Here is a 21575-nt window from a genome sequence, read left to right as displayed (position 1 = left end):
ATCTCTTGTTTTAGTTCATTCTTTATTGTTCAAAGACACAGTTTACTGCCATTATGCAGTTTATTTTTTGTTTTGTTTTTTGTTTTCCTGATTAAGGATAAGAACTATTTAGAACATACTTAGGGCACTACTTTGGTGAGAATGGTGGATGTAAACATGCCATGGTGCGAGTGGAATTAATCATGTGCAAAGGGAATCTTTTTTGCCTCTGTCTGGTTTGGCAATTTTGCGGTCTTCAATAAACCTTTTTGCATCAAGATGGGCTCACAGTATGATAGTACATGTTCTCTTCAGTAACTTGCTGTCTTTGGTGTCCTTCAGGAACTATATGGTTTTGTTCTGGTTTTTCTTTATATCAGGAAGCAGTGCAGACACTTGGTGATTGCATCTACCAGACAAGTATATCACGCCATAGTGAAGCTGCCAGTACACGATGGACTTAATGCAGTGGTGATGAAGGTACAGAAAGTGGCTAATCTGATTGATCATAATGAAACCAAACCCCCACCAATTTACTCCTCTTAAACCAATTACAACTGCACTGCAGGTACATTTCAGTCTCTAGTCACAAAAGTACCAATATTTAACTGGACATGATTGATAAATAAATAGAAGGAAGGTTCTTTAATAACAGCTGTAAAAATAACTTGAGTTCCATAGGAACGGGATGTGGTCTAGGAGCACATCCCGTTATCTCACACTTGAGAGCTGATAATGACTGAAGAGAATTATGCTCAACAGCGGCAGCACTCAGAATCTCTCATTTTTAACAGATTTCTGCTGAAGGATGCAAAGTTTCAGTGTTTCTTGTCTCCTTTGTTCCATTCTGAGTAAGGTAAGCAAGACTAATTTCACCAGTTTGACCACACTTAGAATAGAACTGTGCAGAAATCACCAAAATTAATTTTCGTAAATTAATCCCAAACTTCTACTTTGTAATTAAGTTCACCTACATTCTATTTCCAAAGAAGGTAACCCCTGACGCCTCATGGGAACTGTAGTCTTAAATCTCATTTCTCTCTTTTAGTTCATTTTGCCTACCTATTACAAGATCCTCAAATTATCAACCACAATGAGATTATTGATGGTGTGGGTTAAACAGAACCAAGCAATTTCAACACAAGTATATTATAGTGGAGCTATTCACCAATCTTCAACAACACATTATTTTACCATTATTTAATTCTAATTGGTCTGTGCTTTTATGTTTTTATAGTATCTATTTTTATGTTATACATTTCATTTTTATTCAAGGTCGATCGATTACCAATTAGCTCTACTGACAATTCCCCTCCTAATGCTTTTTTTTCTGTATTACATATATGCATACACATTATACCCTTGCAGAAAAGATCAAAAATCCATACCTGTGTTATCATTACCCATGGGTCTGTGTGTCTGGAGCCTTGAGTTACCATTGCTCACAGGCCTGTGTGTCTGGAGCTTCATGTTATCATTACCCATGGGCCTGTGTGTCTGGAGCCTTGTGTAACCACTACCCACAATCCTGTGTGTCTGGAGCCTTGAGTTATCTTTACCCATGGGTCTGTGTGTCTGTAGCCTTGTGTTATCTTTACCCATGGGTCTGTGTGCCTGGAGCCTTGTGTAACCACTACCCACAAGCCTGTGTGTCTGGAGCCTTGAGTTATCTTTACCCATGGGCCTGTGTGCCTGGAGCCTTGAGTTAACTTTACCCATGGGCCTGTGTGTCTTGAGCCTTGAGTTATCTTTACCCACGGGCCTGTGTGTCTGGAGCTTCATGTTACCATTACCCACAGGCCTGTTTGTCTGGAGCTTCATGTTATCATTACCGACAGGCCTGTGTGTTTGGAGCTTCATGTTATCATTACCCACAGGCCTGTGTGTCTGTAGCTTCATGTTACCATTACCCACCAGCCTGTGTGTCTGGAGATTTATGTTACCACTACCCACTGGCCTGTGTGTCTGGAGATTTATGTTACCACTACCCAAGGTCCTGTGTGTCTGGAGCTTCATGTTGCCATTACCCACAGGCCTGTGGTTGGAGACTGTTTCACTGCAGCTGCGGCAGTGTTGCTCAGCCTCTGCATAAAGACAGCAGCAAGTCTCTGGGCCTGGATCCCTGTGTTCATCTTGCTCTCTCACTTACTACACTTTTCACACTTCTAATAATGATAATAAGAAGAAGAAGAAGAAGAAGAAGAAGAAGAAGAAGAAGGATATACATAAATGCATTTATAGAAATCATCATTAAATAATTACAATTGTTGCAGTAATACAATTTAAATTCATAGACAATTATCAATTATCCATGATCTCACACACAGGCAGGTTGCCATTAATACTACAATCCATAATAATAATAAATGCTGTACAGACATGTGCATACTGTGTGACTGAGGTCACATGTTTCCTTCAGTCATAGTGACCTTTACGAAAGATCAATAGACTAAAGTAAATAAAGTCACACTGATAAAATAGGTATATATTCAAACAAGCAAACAAGGAAGAGAATAAGTCAAGACGCAGTAAGAATACTATATCAGCATTACAAGGCAACAAGATTATTACATTTAAAAGCTCTTTTGAAAAGATATGTTTTTAATAGGAATTTTAAAATGTGAAGAGTTATACTCCTAATATGTATGGGAGGGTATTCTACAGCCAAGGGGCTAGCGAAGACACGGTGTGACTTTCAGTTGTAGACACAGCAAGTCTCCCTAGGTAACAGAACCTTAAGGACCAGATCAGGATGTAGCAGGGAAGGAGCTACAGTTGTTACCTTCTCTTAATGTGCTCTGCCTGAACGTTGTTTGGTTGGTCTAGTACTGTTGCTTATATTACTCAGGCGGATGCATTTATGTTCTCTTACATTTTAAGTCACTCTAGATAAGAAGGACTTCCTAAATTAATGTTACATAGCATAGAATGCATTTTCACATTATTCACATTGCCTTAACCTCAGTAACCTCTGCTTTGAAAATTAAGAGAGACCGGTGGTGAAATGGTAATGATAATGGTGAAAGGTCTCTTGTCAGTCTGTCTTTATGAACCAGCCAGGAAGTCTGCTACGTTTGTTGAAACAATAATGTAAATCAATAGGTTTTAACATGCCTATTGTCACACAGTGTTAAAAACAACACAATGTTTACATCTAATATGACAAAACAAGAGAAATTCTCCCAGTGGGTTGTGCACATAATTTTTTTTTTTTCCCCACCAGATGTGATACATCCCCCAAGCACCCCCCTCCCCCCGCTTTGGATATGACAGCCCGTACCCCAGGTCCCCTAATCACACCACTCCTGAGCCCAGCATCCCAGTCTCAATCATCTCATTTTGTCATGCTGGATGTCTCTCCCCATGGCCCTCTCGCACTTCATCAATTTACCCAACACAAACAAAACACAAACATTTTTTATTTCCATTTAAGTTTCTTCACATCCATCATTTTATTTATTCTTTTTTAAAAGAGAGTGCTATGTAATTACGACATAGTGCATCAGCACACATTGGTTCTTTTTCACGGGGTATGCTTATACATGCAGGAAAAGCTCCTGTGTTGCTCTAAATCTTAGCCATTTTCTTTGCTTCTTATCGATCAATCAAATTTCATTTAATGTGGATCTCATAAGGGAGGAACCGGCAGAGCGTGGTGCATGGAAACAGTGAGCGTTATAATGGATATGACATGAAAGGAAGAATAACGGTACATTTACTTTCCTAAACAAAGACTTACAGTCATCTCGAGCCTCCAGTGCGATTATAACAAAAGCAATGAGATGTGTTCAAACCAGACCAGTCTGTGGGCAAATAGATGTCCAAATGTAATGCATTACTGTAACTACACAATGTAGTATGGTATGGCATCATATATATTGTTAAAATCGAAAACAATAAATAAAGAATTTGTGAGGATGGGGGGGGGGGGCGGAGGGAAATCAGGTGAGGAATGTTCTCTATTGACTTTCAAAGACTAAAAATAAGAGTAAGTCCTCTTTGACCTTTTCATTTAAACAAACCTGAAAAAAGTGATGGAAAATGCAGACAATTTACAACAATGATTTGAAAGAGAAGGAGTGAAACAGCCTCAGGCTCTGGAGCAGAAAAGAGCTTCTCCATCCATCAGGGGTTACACTGGCACCCTGGTCCTAGAGGCCTCTCTTGCTTTCTTGATTCCATGCTATCTCTTCTGAGTTCCATTTTATTCATAATCATTTTGTCATTGTGTGGTCTTACAATTAAGCACAGTTTATTTGATATGTTGAAGACTGTTATCCCCATATGAAAGGTTTTACTATGGATCTGCGAGTGAAATGACAATAGTGCATATAGTGTAAGCAGTTGGCAAGTTGAGTTAGCACAGTTGGTGGAAACAAGACCTAGAAACCGGTGCAGGCTTCCTCCAGTGACAATGACCAGTGGTGCCACAGGTCCATAAGTCTATAGAACAGCAGGTGTTGAAGCTCATTTGGCATCTTTTTCCCCTTCTCAAAAAGGAGAGCAGATATTACTTTTACTTTTATTCAGAGAATAAGAAAGAAGAGAGGGTAACATATATCAAACCCCTGCCCACATGGGTGACTCATACACAGCTTGAGATTCAGTCTCCCTATAGTAGTGGTTCCCAAACCTTGGTTTGATTTCAACCCTAATTTGGCACACCTGATCTACTAATTAGCAGATCAGGGAGATCTCTAGTTGTTGAATGCAGTGGGCTTTGTCAGGGTTGGAGTGAGACTGCAGGACTGTCAATCTCCAGGAACTGAGTTGAGTCACTGCCCTGTAAACTGCTATACATGTTGCAGCTTCTCATTTGGTATCTTGAGGCATAATGGACATGTATTACCACAAGAGAAAAAATGCAGCCTCGTTCAGAGCTTCTTGTTGTTTGCCTCAAGAACCACAGAGAGAAGCAGCCTCTCACAGCTGATGGTGATTAGTGATCAGCGTGGCTGTTATTTAGCCTCTTCATCAGACCTACTTCTTTGGGAAAGGTTTGTTGTCCTTTTTCTAAGTCTTTTGGCCTACTGTGCAACTGCTTCTATGGTTTCTTCTGTAACCAGATTGTGTTTGAAAAATAGTTTTGTAAGTTTTTTTTTTTTCTTTCTCCTGAAGCTATTGGTTTCATTGTTTTCTTTTCGTTTGCAGTCTAATGAGCGGAACGTAATGGTGATGGGCTAATTCACCAGCTTTTTCCAGGCCATAGTTTTGTCCAGTCACCACCTGGCACAGTAGCCACACTTGAAACTGCAACAGATGGGGTCTTTACTTTTGATTCGCATAATGAGATAATCCCTGTTTCCAGTGTATTGAGGTACACCCTATATTAATTTGGCTTTTGGCCAAAGGTTCTGGCACTTGTTTTAAGTTTTAAAAGTTTTTAGGGATGAGCAGATAAAAGTGGCTGGTAACATAAGGGCCTATCACAGTGGTTCCCAATCTCAGCCCTGCATGTGCTGGTTTTCATTCAAACCACAGTTGCAATGCCAGCATTTTTAGCAAGCTGTTAATGTTTTTTAAATTAGGTGTTTCATGTTCAGAGGGATTATTTACCCTCTTAAGTCACATAATATCAGGAATAGCTATGTAGGTCATGAAGAACAGAAGTCCCATGTTCATATTGTGCTCTCTTGCAAACAATTACATGAAAAGAGGTAATATGATTTTTTTAACTGACCAAATTAAAGACCAAGGTGAATCAATAGGCTCCTACGTTTGTTGAACACATGTATTTAAGCTTTCATTTTTTCACTAAACTGACTAACATGATTCTTGTTATGCTTGGCTCATTATCATTTGCGTTGTCTTTAACTTGCATTTATTTTACGTCACTTTGGATAAAAGCATTTGCCAAATAAATGTAATGGAATGTAAATTCTTTATTATCTAACAAATGATTTGTTTTATTGCCCATGTGTCTATACTTTCACCAATTAGAAGCATATTGATTTGCCTCAGTCTTTAATTTGATCAATTAAATGTTACCTCTTTTTGTAATTGTTTGCAATATGGCACAATCAGCACAATGTGAACAAAATAATTTTATTCTCCGTGGCAGGAGTAGCTAGTTTGCATGTAATGTAGCTTAAGTGGGTAAATAATCCGTATAAACATGAAAAGCACCACATTAAGAAAAAATAACAGCTTGTTAAAATTCAGAGGTTTTCTTGTGTGTTGGAATGAAAACCAGCATATAGAGAAGTTCCCCAGGACTGATGTTGGGGACCACTGGTCTAACAGGATTATATGGAATAACCTGTCAGGTATAATAGAGCTGTTGTCTTGACGTTTGCTCTGAACTTTATTGGAAGGCAGTAAAAAAGTTATGACTGGCTGTCATAATGTCATAGATGTGCTATCTAATAGTATATTTCAGTTTTAGACATAATCCCAACATTATGGACTTATTTGACAAAACCTGTACTGCAGAAGAAAGCAGAAGAAAGTTAACCCTGTCATTCGTCCACAGCCATAACTTTCTAAGCTCTGTAAAGGAAATGAAATGCATTTTTTAAATTGCTTTAGATCCTAAATTAAAGGCATTATAAGATAACCTCTTTGAAAATTTTCTCTTTAGAGGAACAGACTATTTTTTACAATAGGACATGTGTATTAGTATACATAATTTCCCTTGTAAACTATGAGAATTAGATCCAACACATAGAAATGTGTTTCTCATTATTTTGGTTCATGCATGCTGTGTGCCGTACAGAGCAGTCTGTGGCAGTGCATTGGCATGGGTGAGACATCCTAGATGTTAAAACCATAGCAGATTCTCCTTCAGTGCTCTGTCTTGCTGTCAGGGAGCAGTGATGAATCGATCCCACTTTACAGACCATTAATCCAATAATTTGTTTATATTTCAGATGCAAGTTTCAGAGAATCTGTCAAGTGGCTTTGAGAGGTAGGAGCTGTTTGATTAGTTGGGCGTAATGATTGGGTGTTGGGTTTAAATCATTTTCTCAAGCAACAGAACAAAGTCGCAAACTGTTCTTTTTCTTCCACCACGGAGAAGAGAATTTTAATGAGTGGCAATAAAGTTACCTCACATTCCCAGAATCTCTCACATTGGATGAGATTAGTGTGGTACAGTAGGAACATAACATGGTACAAGGTAGCCTGAAAGACCAATTTTAACTTTTGGTAATGAAATGTGAATGTAACTGCCATCTCAATTTACCATTTGAGAAGATCAAAATGACAGGATCATCATTAATTATAGGAGGAGGTTCGCCAACCAGCAACCTTTGGCTAAATTCCCATGTGCTGTCTGAGCAACTTAATAAACATTCAGTTACTTTCCACACACAGGTTGTTCAGGGATTTTATTCCGAAACAAAATCTTTCTTCTAGCTTGCTGAATCTGACTACAAAATATGTTAACAAAAGGAAAACTAACTAAAATCCATGTACATTTGGGACAAAGTTTTTCAAATTACATTTAAATGACAAGAGAGACTAATTAACAATAGGAATGGTTATTAGAATAATTGTGTATGAATTATAATTTTTTGGGAGTTTCAATATTTTTTCAGTTTTTTACCATTTCAGTTCCTTTAGAAGTTGTCTGAAAAATCCTCTTGAATGCTGGGAGAATTATTTCTCCCTGGGCTTGTCTCAATCTATCACTAGTTCATTTCACAATTAACTTAAACCTCTTCATATATCAGATGCTTTTATGATGATTTATTAGTGACTTAGTGTTAAAAAAAACAGAATTGATCATATGGGCAATTATGCCAGACCTGGCTAACAACATTCCCAGACCAGCGAGTGTATGTGTATGCAACATCACAGAAGCACTAATGCAAGTTACCACTGAAAACCACAAACTAATCCTATCCATGTGCTACTGTAAAACTGACTTGAAGTTCAAAGGAAAATGTCCAGCGTTCTGAAAATGCACTGCAGGAAGTTTTACTCATGTGACAATACAATATTCTGAAGTATACTTAAGAATATTTGAAATGTAATTGAAGCTTATATCACACATGCTTAGTATACTATTTTTCACATGGGACTTTGCCAAACATACCTCTTGTTGATGGTCAGTGTTGTCCATTGGTCCATCCTACAATTGATCCCTGATTCTTTAAATGGCTATTATTTCTGCAATTGCTGAAATTATTTCATGGTGTATTCACCCTCCTTCACTCCCACTGAATCCACTGGCCAGTTGTGCTTCAGGCTGTGGGGTTTGGTTCCTCCTGTCTGCATTGCTAATGCTTTTCATGCCCCTCCTTCCATTTTGCTTGTGCATGCTCTATATATAATTTTGTATGGAGGCCACAGCTAACCAGTCGCCTCCTGTTTCAGTTTAAGTGGGAGGTGTGAAATGGTAGCCTGTCTAGAACACACATTCTGACACCCCACATATGTGTTGCATTATAAACAGGAGATGCAGAGGTTCGTGAAAGATGGCAATGCTAATTTGCATGCTTCAGTCTCCTAAAGTCTTGCCATGTGTCTTCATATCCCATTTCTCTAAGGCCAACATGCATTAGTTATTAGAATAGCATTGTCTTGCAGGCCAGTTAACTGGTACATTAAATGGTTTCTTTCATTAAAGTCATGCTTTTTTAAGTTTAGAGATGGTGTATAGTCCAGAGATTGATATTTTAGATAATTTGTCTGTTGTAATCCTTTAAATGGCAGTCTCTTTGAGCAAAATTGCAGAAGCAGTTGTAATGAGGACAGATGCAAATGACTGAAGACCAAAGCATCCTATTAAATACTGTGCCTTGCAAATATTTTGTTTACATAATATATCATTTTGGATGAATTGCACTGAAAGTATCAGAGGGAAAACATTACCATATAGATTGCCACGTGTCCTTCAGTCCCCAAAAGATCGTTCTCTTTAATTTTATTTTCCATTTTTTTGCAAGCTGTTGTATAACAACTTTCCAAATGGTGCAAATACTACTAAGAAACATGCTAACAGAATGTGCCTTTGACCATTATTGCATGCCAAAACTAATCCTTGGGTTTTAGTGCCTAATCTAATATCACATAAGCAAAAAAAAAAAAACATTCAATCAGTTCTGGTCCTCTGGACCAGATTAAAAATTATCCATTTTGTCAGGCAATCAGTGTCTGCAAGTAGGTAGGCTATGAACAGCTACAAATCTCCATAAAGGTTCTTGCTGTCAACATTTTGAACTTAGTTTGTTTTTAGGAATGTGTATTTAAATGGTGTTTTGTATTTATCAAATACAACCAGTGGTATTTGTGTCCGTGGTAAAAAAATATTTCTTTGACATGGACTAAGATTCAGGCATCAATAATGATCCTTTTCAGAGAGACAACGGGAAGACAAAATCTATCATTTAATCAGGTCTGCTGCTCTGGATCTGATGAAAACCATCCATTCCATCAAACAATCAGTGTCCGCAAGTATGTAGGATATAGACAAATACAAATCTCCAATGCACAGAAAGCAATGGTCCGCCTGGCTGTCTGCATCCCACTTACGCAATGTTAGTGCAGGACTCTTATCCGCAAAGTACCCCATTCCTTCATTACCGAACGATGCGTTAGCGGCTTCAGCAACCCGGGGTTTGTTGAAACGGAAGACATTTTGCAGAAATGAGATCTACTGTATTTGCTCTCTTCATTCTCCGCGGTATCGCTCAGGCCTCAGATTAAAATCCACGCCCCATTAGGCATGAAGTGGGAGGCGCAGTGGCTCCACAGGAGAAATCGGAGGTGTCGGGATCGCTTTGTCCTGGAGAGTGGAGGCTCATCACCACCACCGGCTCACAATCACTTTTTAATGATTTCACGCCGCTTCATTAGGGAAGCAGACGCCAGAGAGGCTTTTATTACAGTAATCATACATAATATGTAGGGGGGTCCGGCCGAGCGCAGCTGGGGGCAGGGAGAGAGGGGCTTAAGTCAGCTGCCTTAATGCACTCGCTACCTTAGTGTACACTTACCTTAATTAAAGCACACATGACCTTAAAGCACCGACTACCTATAAAATGCATATTACCATGAAAGCACACATTACTTCAAAAGCGCGCCCACTACCATAAAGCACGCTCTACCTTAAAAAATACCCTACCTTAAAGCACTTATGAACTTTATGCACTTGCACACACTTCCATAAAAGCACTGAGCACCTTAAAACATACGTCACCTTACAACGTGCTTTACCTTAACACATTCCCTACTAGTAAAGCACATATTACCATAAAAGCACACTAGTTCAAAAGCGCACATTTGCAAAAGTGCACACTAATATAAAAATGTGCAGTACCTTAAATCACATGCTAACATTAGTGCACATCGTTGTAAAAACATATTAATCAGGACCAAAGACAGGCAGAGGTTGTATCATCTTGATATGCACTTTGTCAATTATTACTAGCATGCAAAAGCAAAAAATGATTCCATGTGAACTAATTAGATATTGCAAATGAAATGGGGAAAAAAAAAATTCTTGGCAAAAAGCTGAAAAGCTTTCTTCACAATGAATTATCTAATCCCATATAAATGTTGAATGGCAGATTTCTTTCATTTTATAGAGAACAATAAAATTGGGAGCAACTTTCCTTTTTTTTTTTAAAGAAAACAGAGCTGTTGCTTTTGAAACTGGTCAAAGGCGAAGTGAAGACTTCTTTATCTTCTGTCTGGGGAAATCTGGCAGATTTTAAAGAACTGGCTGCATGGACACATTATCAGCCTCAAAGGCTGACAGCTTTATAAATGTGGTTCCATTTACAAGCAGGAGCCCACATGCACTGTGCGAACATTGTTCTGTGCAGTTACAATATCTGCTGGTGATGAGAGCGACTTGAAATCCTCTCTGTAATACAAAGTCCTCTGATTGAAAAATAAAAATTGATTTCGTTCACCAACTGCAATACCCCACGCTGCACATTCTGAAGAAAGCTGCCATTGTTCAGTATGTGAGATGAGAAGTATGTCTTGATTAAATAAACAATTGTCAATTAAGCCCTTGTGCAAATATTTTCTGGCATTCAAAATGTTCATTAAGCCACATGAAGATATATACTTTTTTCATATTTCATTTGGATGTATATGGGATATTCACTTCAAGTTCACTTACAATTGATAGCCCCATGTCTGATTGGTTATAATGTAAACACCTTGTGAATACAAAATCCCTCTGTAGTGGGAAGTTTAAAATTGTATTTTCTTTTAAAAAAATAGGAAAGTAGCATTCTATTTTCTTTTTTATGCATATTAAATTATGATTTGTGTTATACAGAGTCTTTAACTGACTTACAAGTAACTGCTTTTCTTCAACAAAAAACGTTTGGCAGCTACAGCAGTAGCCAAAATGAATGGGAGAAATCTGTATATTTAAAGAAAGGTAATACATTGTGAACGTAAGAATATATTGTGGCCGTTACCGACCATTCAGCCCTTATGGGCTGGTCATTGCCTACTGTCTACAGAGCATCCAATACAGCATCAAGACTATGCTTAAACACCCCAAGGGTCTCTTTCTGCCACATGACCTAGAAAGCTATTCCGTGCAATGACAACTCTCCATTAAAAATAGATAGGATTTTCTATAAAAATTCTTTCTTCAGAATAAAACTTCTACAAAAAATTATTTTTCAATTCTTTATTTTTGCTATCAATTTAGAAAACTTCAGTCAAATATCCTCATTCCAAAATGTTAAGCCTAGATCAAGGACACATTTTTTTTTTACTGAATTTAAACAGTCTAAAAAACTGTGCTCCTCTGGATTCTTTCTTTTTGAGATTCTAAAATTTTCATCTGAAGTTTCTAGTTGTAGAACTATGCTCTGTGTCCTAAACAATTTGAAATAATAATCTCTCTTACACAGGGTTTTTTTCTTTCTTTCCCCAATCAGTGAAATTAAGTAGATAATGTCTGATTTTTACATGCCTGTAGATTCCACGACTTCAAGCTGCCCTGAGGGAAATTACAGCCTAGATACTGGATAAGGCGAGATTCGGGGCTCAAAACACCATCACGCTTAGAGAGACACATGGAATATGTTGATATCTTTACATTTTAGGTTTTAGCATGCAGATTCAAAGTCTACCTATGCCACTGAGGCATTTGTTTCAGAACATATTGACTACAGTTCACGCAGTTGAGGAATTCAGTTGATTTTCATCAACTGATCTGAAACATTTCTAAAGATGCAGCAGTTAAATAAATAAAACATTTTTAAACCACTAGCAATGTGCCCCCAATATAACGTAGTGTTTCTTTTCATGGAATTTATTTTATTTACTGAAACCTAGAGCTTCACAGAGGCCCATTGTAAATGAGCCTCTCAGTCAGATCTCTAAAGTATGTTTAATGCAGGTAATGCTAGGGTATGCAATTAAATGGCACACATTTTAGAATATGGTCTGCAACAGAGCATTTTTGTCATTACCTCTGATTGCTCTGAACGATACAATGAAAGGGGGAAGAAATCAATGTGCCATGTTGGACAGCATGCCTCTGCACAGCTGGGCCTGAGCAGAGCTTCAGGTGTCACCTTTTCCTGCAAACTGTCTCTTGAACATCTATTCTACCTTTGTGTTCACCTCCCCCAGTAGAAATTGTACTGTTGACAGAAATGCATGCACACATGTATATCTTCTGAGAGCCCAAGGTTTTTTTGCTGTACAGTACATGCGGTCCCTAAAATATATATATATATATATATATATATAGGGCTTTTTTCAGCTTTATTGGACAGGACAGTGTAGAGAGACAGGGAGGACAGGGAAGAGAGTGGGAGAGACGTGCGACGAAGGTTGTGCGGTCGGACTCGAACCACCGACGTCGCAGCTCGTAATGGGAATGTGGACAGTGCTCTACAGGCTACGCCACGAGACACCCCGGTCCCTAATATATTAACGCATGAGAGTTTCTGTGCTCTGTGTAATGGTGCCTCTTAAGAGCTGAGCTGAAGAATGTTGTGCTAGCTGAATATGATGAAGGGATTTCCAGCTGAGACAGGTATACAAAGAGTTACAATAATCCAGGTAAGATGAAATAAAAGCTTGAACAACTTTCCCCAGATCAGTGACAGACTTCAGACTTGATTTTAGCAATATGTCTTAAATGATAGAAGCAAAATTGGACATTCTTTACATGTAACTCTAGATTGAGGTTAAGACACCAATGTTTCTATCAGAAGGCTTTAAATTATAAGCCAAGCTCATTTTCAATAATGTCTAATTGATCCATACAAAGCACTCCACCCTAGCGTACGATGTTCCCATCAATTTCTGTAAACCTCTAAATAAATAAAATGCAGAGAATTGCATATGTCATATTGATATGCCTGACGCTGTTGCACAATTGAAGCTTGAGAGAATTGAACTGTCTGATTTACCACAGATATGAAAACCACAAAACATGAAACCCAAACATTTTGCTTTGTATCACAAATCATGTTTTGCATCATAGTTTTGTGTTTAATAAGTATACAGAACATACACGTCACAAAAACAGTTTTCCATACAAGTCTAACAAATTTAAAAAGCTAAAATATCGAGAAGGAACAAATATCAGTAATGTTGACCCATTCTGGCTCAATCAGACTTATGGCTGACGGAGAATCATAATGGCATGGAACCTCACGGATTCTGGTGCTAATAAATTGATTGCACTTTGGACCAAATGCTGTGAACTTATTCTTATCCAGCCAACTGCTATGTTCAGCACCTGTCTGAGTTTTTGGATGTGTGTGTTTTTTGCTGTCCTTACAAAATTGTGAAATGCAATTAGCAATTTTGTTTACATGGCAAAAAAGAGAATTCAGGGACATCTTATTTATTTGTTTATTATTAAATGGGGATGTGTAGGGGGCTCCATAAAAGCTTGTTCACTGCAGGTGCCCTTTGGACTTAATAGCCTTTCATTGTAGCGGAGCAGACCAATGTTGATTTATTTATTGTGACATGTTTGGCATGTCGATACAATTCTGTTAATTTACTGAATTCAAAGGACTAAGTCCTGGTTTGTTTAGCCTGAAAGAGACTAGTTCATGAACTCATGCTAAAAGACATTTGAATATGCTGAAGGTGGGTCCTTTTTTCCTCTTGGCTGACATTGGCAGCGGCTCTTCGGAGATTAGGAATATAGTTGGCACATTTCACTGTAATTTACAGATTATAATTAAAGGCTAATAAAATGACTTCTAAAGTCATGATTTTCTCTGCATTACACTCATGAAACTGCATGCTGCATAATGTGTGACATTACTCTTATTTTTTACATGTTCAGTTAGTGTTCGAAATCATGGAAAAGTATTTGAAATGTCAAGCATTTAAACTGAGGTCATTCTGAATTTTGGAAGTAAAAGCAAGAAAAATTGATATTTAGCTAGACAATTGTTAACAGATCTGTATTGCTAAAAAGGAGAACTGCATTGTTGAAATCAATTACATACAACACAGACTGCTTAGGGCTGCTTTAGACCGATATTGATGAGGCATAATGGACCATGACAGTGAGGTGAAAAAAACTACCTAATGCATACACTTCAAAATCACCTTGTAATCTATTGGCACAGATCACTGTACGATGTTGTGATTTTTTAAATATATGCTGTAAATATTCCATATCTGAATTTACGTCAGCTAACCACAATACAGGCTATTGCACTGAAATTATTGGCCTACTGTAATACTTAAATGCCTTGGTGTCATCCTTCAGTGGCGTTTCTTTCACATTTTCACGTCTGAGGCGATTAAGGTTTATTCCAAAATGAAAGCTTTAAATATTACGTTCATGCCAAAAAAGTTATTTAGGTTTAGTTGTCTTCCTATTCGAATGGCCAGAAGCTGATTTGTACTTACTTTTTTTTTTTTTTTTTAAACATACAAAGCAAGTTGAGCATGCCAGCATATATATGAATCGCGCGTGGCTTTTAAAATGGGCTACTTCGTGAAATCATTAATGAACTTAATTGTCAGGAACACACACATTCGTAGTGTAAAATAGATATTTATTTTATAGCGCAGCACAGACGTTAATATGTTGTAGGCTTTATGTCCTTGACAGATTGACATATCAGAATACGCAAAGAGCCTTCGTAAAGGAAGAAAACAAAACCTCTGCTATTTATCTTGCATGACATGTTCGGGATTTAACAGCGATCTGAGGAGATTCCTAACAATCCAACAACCTGAGAGTTTCAGGGATAATATTGAGTCGCGCAAACCTCCGCTTTGGAGTGGGCACCGTGACATTATATTTGAAGACACCTTTGTCTTGTCAGCTAACCCCCTCTAGCGCCGGGCTTTTGGTACAGTATGTTGCGCGCTGTCCCCCAGAACCTCGTCATTTGCTGCATGCAGGTTGGGACGGAGATGCGCTGCTTAACAGACACAGGTTACAGCGAGCGATTCGTTCTACCCGTTTGGAGCTCTCAGGCGTCCCTCCCAGCTGCGTCCGTATGCAGTCTCTCAGCGCTGAAGCCCAAACGGACTGAAAATAGCGACCTCGCGCCTTCCTTTGAGGGAAACATGGGGATATCAACTGTATATAATCATAACGTGGATTAAAGCGGAGACCTAGACAAGAATCCGAAACCTTATTTTAGTTGTATGGTGTGGGCAAAGTTGCGCCGAACATAGGGGTCTATTCGACCCTGCACTTCCATCCTTGCATTAATTTGTAAGAATATCTGCGGGTTGCCTTCGCACAATTTAATACTGCACTCTCGTGACAACTTTATGATTAACGTTTTGATCGCTTCCAGTGTGAGCGCGCGATGGACTTGTGTCTGTACCGCTTTCTGTCAGTTTGTTCGTGAGGAGAGTGCTTTAGAGACGGGGATGAAGGGGTCTGTTTTTTGGGTTTAAACGTTTGACAGGATTAAGAAAACATTTTTGAGGAAATACACTTGGATACCGCTACTTTTCATGGTCGGACGGTTACTGGGCATCCCAGTGGGTTTTTAGACATGAGTTTTAGGATGAAATTCTCCCTAATTTTACTACTGCTAAGGGCTCTCTTCACGGAATCCATCCACAGTAATCAGGGTAAGCCTCTCTTGCTAATTATTCAGTTAATTTTATAAGCCAGTAATATGCAAAAATAAGTATAAGTTAAGCAAACCTATAGTTTAGCTTGTGTTATATATTATTCAAAGAGTTGGTTTAATATACCTTAAATTGTATAAGCATGTATTCGCTGTGTAGTTAATGCAGGCTATAGCATGAATACTTCAATTATGCATTTATAGGATCACTGTAACCTCGTGACCTTTTAACGGTTTGCTTTAACTTTTTACTTTGAGTCTGGTTATGCAGATAGGGGCACCCATATTGCAGCACGTGCATTGTTTATGAATTATCTGTGCATTTACTTATATTCAGGTATACTTGTTTCTTATAGTGGTCTATAGCACAGGTGCGCCCATTCGCTCCTGTTTACCTGAGCGTATAGTTTCCATATTTTCATACCGATATTTCCGTGCGTCCTTGCGCGTTTCAGACCCCTTGGTCAGTTGCCTGCATTCATACACTCTGAAGTTTTTGAAAAGCTGTACATGTAATATGACATTCGTTGACATTAGCAGCCTAAATTAAATGTACACATCCTCTTGACATTTCTTCGCAACCATACCATGAAAGTGTATGGACACGAAGAAGCATGCTCTTACGAGAATGTTTATTTGTATATAAATTTCAATATCAACGACTAATTTCGAGTATCTGCTTACTGGGGTGGTTTAGCCAGCGTTATTATTCACAGTGAAATAGATTGAAGGCATCGCACAACGGGTATGTCATGATTAGGCTATATCAAGTCGTCATTTAACGTCTCACACATCGGCGCTACCAACGAGTTAGAAGATCAACTGACAGCATATAAAAAGTGTGTATGTGTGTAGAGAGATTCTCTTTTCATTAGATACATTAATAATGGTACATTTACACTTATGACCTCAACAAGATGGTATTTAACATTCCGAAAAAAGTAAACGGAGTATGATTGTTTTTTTTTGTTTTTTTTAATTGTATTTGTACAATCATCTGGAATGGGATGACATTTGAGGAGATTCATGATCCAACCGTGCTTTAAAAATAGACCAATAATGTCTACTTGTCAATTTGCTCGCTTTACAGTTGATTATTCATCTGTTATGTTTTAGGACTCATGACTCCTTTTGAAGGTGACACCTTTTGTAATAGTTAATTATTAAATTGATCTAAATGCTTGTAAACTTCTATAGTCAGCTGTTCATGGTAGCATTATACGATTTCCTTGGGACTAGTGATCCTCTGGCACGTTGAAAATCACTCACTTTTCTCAAGTGTCTAATGATGGAAGTTCTGATAGAATTATTTTTCTCTGACAAATGTATGATGGCTTCCCTGTGCGTGCGCGCGCATGTGCACATGTGTGTCAGTGTGTTTGCATGCACATTTCTGTGACAAGTTGTGTGTTTGTGTGTGCGCGTGCATGCGTTTTTGAATGGGCTTGTGTGTGTGAATACTGGAACACAGATAAGTCTGCTGATTTACCTTTAGAATGATGCCAGTGATGGCACACATTAATAGAAATTGGTTGGCTCTGTATCTATATTGGTTGTCTTTTTGAAGCTTTTAACAACATGGATGGAGAATCACTTTGAATTAGGGCGGAGAGATAAAGGGGAGCATGAATGAAATAGACTTCTTGGTGCTTAAAAGCCACGTGTGAACTCAACAACACAACACAAATATACTTACAATATTTACAATGTACTTACAGTGCAGTGTCTGCCTCCATTATCCCAGTAGTGCTCATATAGCCCAAAAATGTAATCATTCTCCTGAGTCTGAAAGTGTATTTCACCGTGGTTCTCCATTCCACCTTTTTCATTCACATCTGCCTGTAATTATAATGTATTTTGGTAATCTTATTAATAAAGATCCTCAGCCATAAAAACACGTATAGTGATGATTCGTAACACCTCCCTCCCCCCAGTCCCCCCCCCCCCCCCCCCCCCCCCCCCCCCATCAGCTGGATGTGACAGTACAGTAATAGTGTGCATGTAAAAACATGTTCAGCACCACCTGACTGCTTTAACATAAATGATCACAGAATCACTAAACATAATTCAGTCTCACTCATATTTTATGCTTAATTTACTTAATTTCAGAAATTAAAAATCAAGGTACACTGAAAATGAAGTCATTGAAGTTTAATGGCGAGAACACCAGAAGTTTAAATGTGAAATTAGCTTAAACTATTATTGAATGCAACAAGCTACCCACCTCTATTCTACTGGTGATAGTCAGTCTCTTAATCCACACATTCTATGCAATGTACCGATGGTTTTCCCTCAACCATTGTTTATAGTTTTAGGAAAGCTGAACTCCATGAATAGTTCTGTTACTTGTCCACTAATCTAATTTTGAGTAATTTATGGGTATGCTACAGATATATTGGCATAGTGTCTGAAGTTTTTGTTATTCTTACAGTTGAACACCACTGTTACTACTTCTCATTCGGACATCGAACAGAGTAAATAAATGCAACATTCAGTCTTTCCAAAATGTCAATGAAAGAATTATTACTGTAGAAATGGCTTATTGTCAGAGTTTTATCTACCTTCTGATAAATATAAAATAAAAACTTTCTGCTGATGTTTCTTTCTGTGCTACAGTCGTTTGTATCAACATACAGGAGTGGACACATCCTGCGACATTTCAGAACCTGAGGGACAACCAGTAAATTTTATTTGTCCTGGATGTATGTGATTTGAAAAAAAAAAAAAAACAAGTCTGATTGGCTGAGGTTGTATGTACTAGGTTCCTTTCTTTACCAGAATGTTGGGGGCATCAGTCCTTGCCTTTTACCTGCAGGTGATGTTCTTTGAAAATGTGGCCAGGGTTTTTCCTACATTGTAATGTCTTAGGCTGGCTGCCGAAGTGTTTTTTAAAGCTGCCAAAGTCACCTATAGGAAAAATTGCACAAACAACACCTGTAAAACAATTAGAAATGGTCCTGCATTTATTGGTACAATTTGGTTGAGAATGATACTAAGTTATGATCACTTTCAAGGTTACGTGCAACCTTAGACATGTTAAATAAACTACAGTATAATTAATTTAATTGCATAAAAGAGACCGTAGACACAGTGCCAACAAGTGACCAGGAGTGACCCTCAGGCATTCAATATTGGCGTGATTTTCAACAGAAACCACATACCTTTGTAAATTTTAGCCGTCTTCATTGGGCAATTGTCTGTTTATTTACAGTATGCAGCATTTTCTGACTTTCAACCTATAATTGTCAATCATTACGTGATGTGTAATTGGTCATAATTCCATAAAAATATCCAGAATGTACGGTAATGATTAATGCAAATATGAAATCTCTTTAAAATGGAATGAATGGGAATTAATGGGTTTGGGATTTTGCAATTCAATGGCGATACCCAAATTATGCAATAATCTATTATGCAATTAAGTGGATTCTACTGTATTATCCTTAACCTGCACTGTTTTGCATATAGTGTAGATTGAACTGAGACTCTGAAAATTCTGAAAAGCCTTCAATGTTAAAGGTCCAGGGAACTGAATTCAAATTGTTATATTCACCAGAAGTGGCAACTGATCGTCTTATTCTTTTACGTTTTTAACCCAGTTATGACCAGTAAATGGTAATATACACTATTAGAGTATCGTGATTATAAAGACAGGGTGGGTATGCATCCTGTGCTCATTAATATTCATATCCATAAGCAACCTCATAAGTAAACCATTCCTTATCGCTAGGTTAAAGCAGGTTGTCCAGTACAGTGACATTAAATTGCAGGACAACACGAAAGAAAGAAACATAAGCTAGGCTTTCCATCATATAGTTAAACCTGCATATTATTCAATGTGTAATAACGTTGTAACACTGAGCTATTGTACACTAACATTAGACTCGACAGCAATCTCCGGACATTACACCTGGATAAAGAAAGGCTTTAATTCCACATATCTAAGCTTGAAAGCTATTTAATTATCGCTAGCAAATGGTGGGCCTACTTACCGATCCATCAGGTGTCTGTTCTGTGACCACCGGGAGTGTGACTACAAGCTACATTTGGGAGGAAGGTGAAGGGATGGAATGCACAGCGCCTTGCACCAGCGCTAGCTATTTAGCAAAGCCACATTGTTTTTGGAGATAGTTGAAGTCCTCATGAAAATGGGCACTACAACTATTAACTGTTAGGGTTATTGCAATATTGCTGTGCCTATAGGCCTCCAGAAATGAAACTCATTTCTTGTGGGTCTCTTCAATTTTTGGAAAAGAAAAAAGCGTAGACATTTCCAACCTGCCCACACAAAAGTGGCAAGAGCATCATTTACATATTAGTCAATAGTAGAAAGGATTTCTCCAGTCTTGGCGCTTTAGTAATACAACGGCTAACCCCGCCCACTGAAAACCTGCCATTTACCCAAGGGGACAAGCAAGCCAATCTTGGCTCAGACTTTTCTATATATATATATATATATATATATATATATATATATATATATATTTTTTTTTTTTTTTTTCCCCCAAGAATCATTAAAAAAAATATTTTTGGGTCATTTGTAAATGCAAAATAATTAGTAAAACAACACATCAGCAAAGAATTCACAGGTTTCAATTTCCTGGACCTTTAATGCACAAGTAACACCAGTGATGATGAAGGATGGTGCAATCATTCTTTGAGTGAATGTATAAAAATGGTGTAAATAATATGCCATTTATGTGGACTCATTGAACTCAAGTTAGACATTTAATATTGCACCCTAAGTTTTGAGTGAGAAAAATGAAATGCATTTAAAGGCATTGCAATTCCAAATATCACTATTCCTGTAGAATGACCCTAAGCCCTATTTTGGTGGCTTGGTAAATTATAGTAGTGTTTTTAAAAAATTCATATGAAATGTTTTCTCACTAGTTAGCCAAACTATTAGGCTACATATTTAGATATTTATACTCATATCTTGCCTAGATTGCAATATCCCTTGTTAATGGAAAGCAGTTTGAATACCACTGTTATCCAGCTTGATAATGTTAATTTCAAGTAATTTACACAAGGCTGTGGAATTGATGTTGTAATTGCAAACAGCCAGCTAACTGACTTCACTTTTGTTCAGGGAGATACCCTAATTGAACGAAGCAACAGAGCCAAGCAGCTAGTACATTGAGAAGGCATTCCATTATGGAACTAACGTCAAGCCGGAGGGGGGTGGGGTGGGGGGCTTTATGTTAATTAAAATTAAAATGCAGTTTTTTTCTATACACTATTTGCACAGGATATGAAGCACAGTAAGTTCGTTAAGCAGAAAGAACCATGCCTGTGATGCCATTTTCTAGACAGTCTTATTTCTCATAACCTATGACATTTTATGTTTTTAATACAGTGTTCAGAAAAGGTCAATTGTTAGGTCAATTTCTGTATAAATGGTACAGGTGTACTGTTATATACCGGCATACCAATGTATATCTGGGCTAATGAAAAATGGGCTTGCCTTGACTCCCAGATTTGGCTACTTGGTAGCTCGGAGGGCTATCACTTAGATTTATGATTTGTCCTGCCTTGACCTGGTTGTAATAACTCCTTGACATCGGAAAAAGCTAATTTGCTGCTGTATATCTGGCA

At 37.9% G+C, this 21575-nt stretch overlaps 1 protein-coding gene across 2 annotated transcripts in view; it reads left to right on the top strand.

Annotated features, from left to right (window-relative positions):
- The first annotated feature begins 4703 nt into the window (after positions 1–4703).
- The window catches only part of epha6 (eph receptor A6), a 202380-nt gene continuing 185508 nt past the window's right edge, over positions 4704–21575 (top strand). Inside the window, exons 1-2 of one of the 2 annotated variants that reach the window (XM_035394742.1) lie at positions 4704–4976; positions 6849–6886. In XM_035394742.1, coding sequence (XP_035250633.1) covers positions 4912–4976; positions 6849–6886 — 103 coding nt within the window. In that variant the 5' untranslated portion in view covers positions 4704–4911. Of the gene's footprint in view, positions 4977–6848; positions 6887–15261; positions 15979–21575 lie in introns of those variants that run through there. The other variant, XM_035394741.1, reaches the window with a different exon arrangement.

Source organism: Anguilla anguilla, chromosome 15 (assembly GCF_013347855.1).
Source record: "Anguilla anguilla isolate fAngAng1 chromosome 15, fAngAng1.pri, whole genome shotgun sequence".
In the NCBI taxonomy this organism is placed as follows: Eukaryota; Metazoa; Chordata; class Actinopteri; order Anguilliformes; family Anguillidae; genus Anguilla; species Anguilla anguilla.
This window is presented reverse-complemented; position numbering and strand designations above follow the sequence as displayed.